This window comes from Sinocyclocheilus rhinocerous, unplaced genomic scaffold (assembly GCF_001515625.1).
Source record: "Sinocyclocheilus rhinocerous isolate Xijiao unplaced genomic scaffold, SAMN03320098_v1.1 scaffold3201, whole genome shotgun sequence".
Classification (NCBI taxonomy): Eukaryota; Metazoa; Chordata; class Actinopteri; order Cypriniformes; family Cyprinidae; genus Sinocyclocheilus; species Sinocyclocheilus rhinocerous.
The window spans coordinates 184,459-188,232 of NW_015662182.1; the positions used below are offsets into that span (position 1 = coordinate 184,459).

At 37.7% G+C, this 3,774-nt stretch overlaps 1 protein-coding gene across 1 annotated transcript in view; it reads right to left on the reverse strand.

Annotated features, from left to right (window-relative positions):
- Positions 1-2,351: 2,351 nt before the first annotated feature.
- Positions 2,352-3,774, reverse strand: part of LOC107727964 (protein phosphatase 1 regulatory subunit 16A-like) — a 24,163-nt gene continuing 22,740 nt past the window's right edge. Inside the window, exon 11 of the mRNA XM_016538011.1 lies at positions 2,352-3,238. Coding sequence (XP_016393497.1) covers positions 2,750-3,238 — 489 coding nt within the window. The 3' untranslated portion in view covers positions 2,352-2,749. The remainder of the gene's footprint in view (positions 3,239-3,774) is intronic.

Here is a 3,774-nt window from a genome sequence, read left to right on the forward strand (position 1 = left end):
AAAATAAAGATGCATATCTGTCCTTTGGAAATTATTTTTTTTACTTGTCATGGTTAAAAAAGGAAAAAGGAATAGACGGAATAATGGAGCAATGGTGTAAGGTTTTAATTGGATCCTGGCAGCAATTTAAGTCAGTTGCTATGTGTATCTTCAGATCATTTGTTTTTGTCTTCAAAATGGAAAAATGTATAAACCATTCATCACATTTTCGACCATCCTGAAACAAAAAAAATTATCTCATAGGCCTATCACTTTTTCATCACACTTTGTTCCAGTCGAAAATACACTAAAACCAAACAAATAAAAGTTTTGTGGTCTGCATACTTTGTCCATTTTATTGGAAAAATTAGAATTCAAAAAAAGAAAATACAGCTTGATTTTTTTTTTCTGGTCCATTGGTAAAAAAAAAAAAAAAAGAGTTTTCAGCTTGAATATTTGATTTGCATGTGTGGGCGGCACTAAAACGCCCATTTCTTCTACATCATCTTGGCATCGCTCTACAAATTAGTTTCAAAAAATGAATGAAAATGAAGCGAAAAGTAACTTAACCCGGACTGGAGAGTAACAGAATGCGTGAAATGTACATTTTACAAAGTGCATTATGTTCTTCTGTAATCTTTGATAATCAGAATACAGTTGCTTCATTAAAAAAAAAAAAAATTATGTGATCTGAGGACCGTTTCAGATGTAAAACAGTGTTAGATATAATCCAGGAGTATTAAAGGGGTCATATGACGCGATTTCAAGTTTTCCTTTCTCTTTGGAGTGTTACAAGCTCTTGGTGCATAAAGAAGATCTGTAAAGTTGCAAAGACTAAACTCAAATCCAAAGAGATATTCTGTATAGAATTTAAGAGTCAGCCACGCCTACCTAAAACGGCTCGTTCTAACACGCCCCCACATACCTACGTCACGCAAAGGCTAATTGTAATTGTAATAACCACTTGATTCTATTAAAAGTTCTTTCTGATGTATGAGAGTTTGCATTTCATGTAGTGACCAGCTAAATACTGTAAACTACTATCCACAGGAATTTGTGGTAGTTACACAGAAGTTCCTTCACCTGGAGGAGAAGTCCTAACTGCAAAGGGCAATGGTGTGTGTGTGTGTGTGTGTGTGTGAGAGAGAGAGAGAGAGAGACAGGGGCACATCAGAGTGGAGTCAGCTGTCTTAACCGTGGCTTGTGTACTGCAAACACATACCAGCTTCATCACTGTGTCTGTCCCGCGACTCTGTTCCCCTTTCGGGCTCTGTCTTTACATTTATTTTGAAAGATGAAGCTGGCGATTATGGTAAGGGGTGTTACATTTCCGACGAGTGCTTGCGGTGTTTGGCCAATCACAATGCACTGGGTCAGTTGGCCAATCAGAGCAGACTGCGCTTGTCGGAAGGAGGGGGCTTTGTTGAAAACGACGTGTTTGAGAGAGGCGGGGCATAGAGGACCTACAATAATGTACAGTATTTGAAAAATAATGTGTTTTTTGAACATTAAAGCATGTCAACATATTCTGTTACACCAAATACACAAAATAATGATCTTTAAAACAGCATCATATGACCCCTTTAAGATTACAATAATTAGTCTAACTGAATGCTACAAAATGACATTTTGGAATATATCTTAGCCCTGTAAATTATTAAAGAAGTCAGAATCCAGCTACTAATTCGCTGTCCAATATGTGAGTAAAATATTAGAGCTGTAAAGTCATATTTTTTTTAGACGAACAAACAAAAAACAAAAAAATCGGCTTGAATTCTTATTTTCCGTTTTTAAACAAAACACTATTTTTTTTAATTGTTTGAATTTGTGATTTTCTACACCCAATTGCCAGAAGGTATTCAGACCAAAAAGTATTTAAATTTATTTTTCATTTTGGTTTTATTGTATCTATTGATGCAGTACAACAAAGTGTGATGAACAAAAATAAAAATGTGAGAGAAAAAACAAAAAACAATGCTGATTTTATGTTCACGAGAAGGTTCGAAGAAAAAACATTATAAACAAATAACAAATGATAAACATAAACAAATTATTTCTTTACATTAAAATTAGCTTAAATTCAATCTCAAAGGCAATACACAAAGTAGACAGATGCTGGGATACGAGGGTGTTGAAAGCAGTAATTATGATCAAATGGTGCAACCAGAAGTGAATGAAGAACTAGAGCAAGTGTGCTAGTTGTAAGATTGCAGCAGAGCTGTTAAAGAAATGCAATTTTATTTCGATCAGTGCAATTCAAATGTGCTTTTTTTGTGCTCAGTATACTTTTACATATATATATATATATATATATATATATATCTATAAAAGTTGTGAAGATCGCTGAAAGCTTGGTCAAGTAAAGTGCTCAGTGTCAGTTTTTTTTCTCTATGTATTGAACAACTGAATCAATACTTTGAAACTTTAATGACCATACCAACTAATTAAAATAAAATGATGAGCTTAAAAGATTGAAATACTGCAATAATGCAATTAATCCATGAAATTATCTAAATGTAGGCGGTCTTCTTTTTTTCTGATTTCTTGTGTTATACATTCAGAAAGCTATGTAAATCCATCAAAATTCTGGTGCTATTATTCATATTAGTGTTGAAAACGTCAGCTCACTCAGTCTATGTGCCATTGTGAGAGAAAGTGTGACTTGGACATAAAACTCATTTCCACGTACCTGCCTTATAATTCTAGTTTGTCCACGTCGTACACAAGAACTGCACAATCATATGAAACCAAACATGTTCGTCCGCTGCTTCTACATGAGTCCACAGCATGGCTCTTTCGTATTAGTTGTGTCCTCTTCTGGTGCTCTCAGCTTCAGTAGAGGTGGATCTCCACTAGCTTGGGTAAAGTACACCTCACTGGGGGACACATCCTGTTGTACTGATTCAGGGGGCTCCAGCGGCCCCTGGGGTCCTTCAGGGATGACCTCATCTTGAGGGTCTGCTGACAGAGGTAAAGCAGGTGCTGGATGTTTCTGCAGTTTAGCTGCTGCTCTCTGTCGTTTGAGATCTGCGAGCGTGTGGTGAGATCTTTCTCTGCTCATGTCGTCCCCGCCAGCAGCAGCAGCTGAAGCTGGAGTGAGCTGATAGGAGGCGCTGCGATCCATGAGACCCCCGCCTTGGAGTTCTCCTGGAAGTGAGGAAGAAAATAAAGCTGTGCTGCCGTTCCCCAAAACTTGAGCTCCATTTTCCACCTCGCCGACCTCTAATGGAGGAACAGGGATTGCATTAGAGCCGGACACCTAAACCAAAGGAGGGACAAGTACAAGAAAATTCACCAAGGATGGTCACATCTGTATATATAAGACACAAACACATGACTGAAGCTCTCAACAAAAAAAGATCAGTTTGGGCTTTACATGATCATTGTACTCTTTGCAAAATCATTTAACTCAATATAGCCATAAACAGTAAGCGTCTGAGAAAACGAGCGTGTCTGATTTCGCTCCCTTGGTGACGTGGCAAAAGGATCTCATTATAATATTACCGCCCCTTAATCTGTAAGTTTACACCCACGGCGCCGTCATTTTGATTTCGAAAGCTACAACGGTGTACCAGCTCTAATGCCATGGCGAAAGTTTGAGCAAAACAAGCTAACTGTTCTGTCTTTGGCTGCACAGACGAGCACAGAACACTGTTTAGAGTCCCAACCTCATTGGGACTCATGGATTTATTGATTTATTTAATGTATATTGCTGCTGCCACACAGATCTAAAAGCGATTTATTTCCCAGCTGTTTACCTTCACAGACATAACCGACTGTTTTTGTAACTCATGT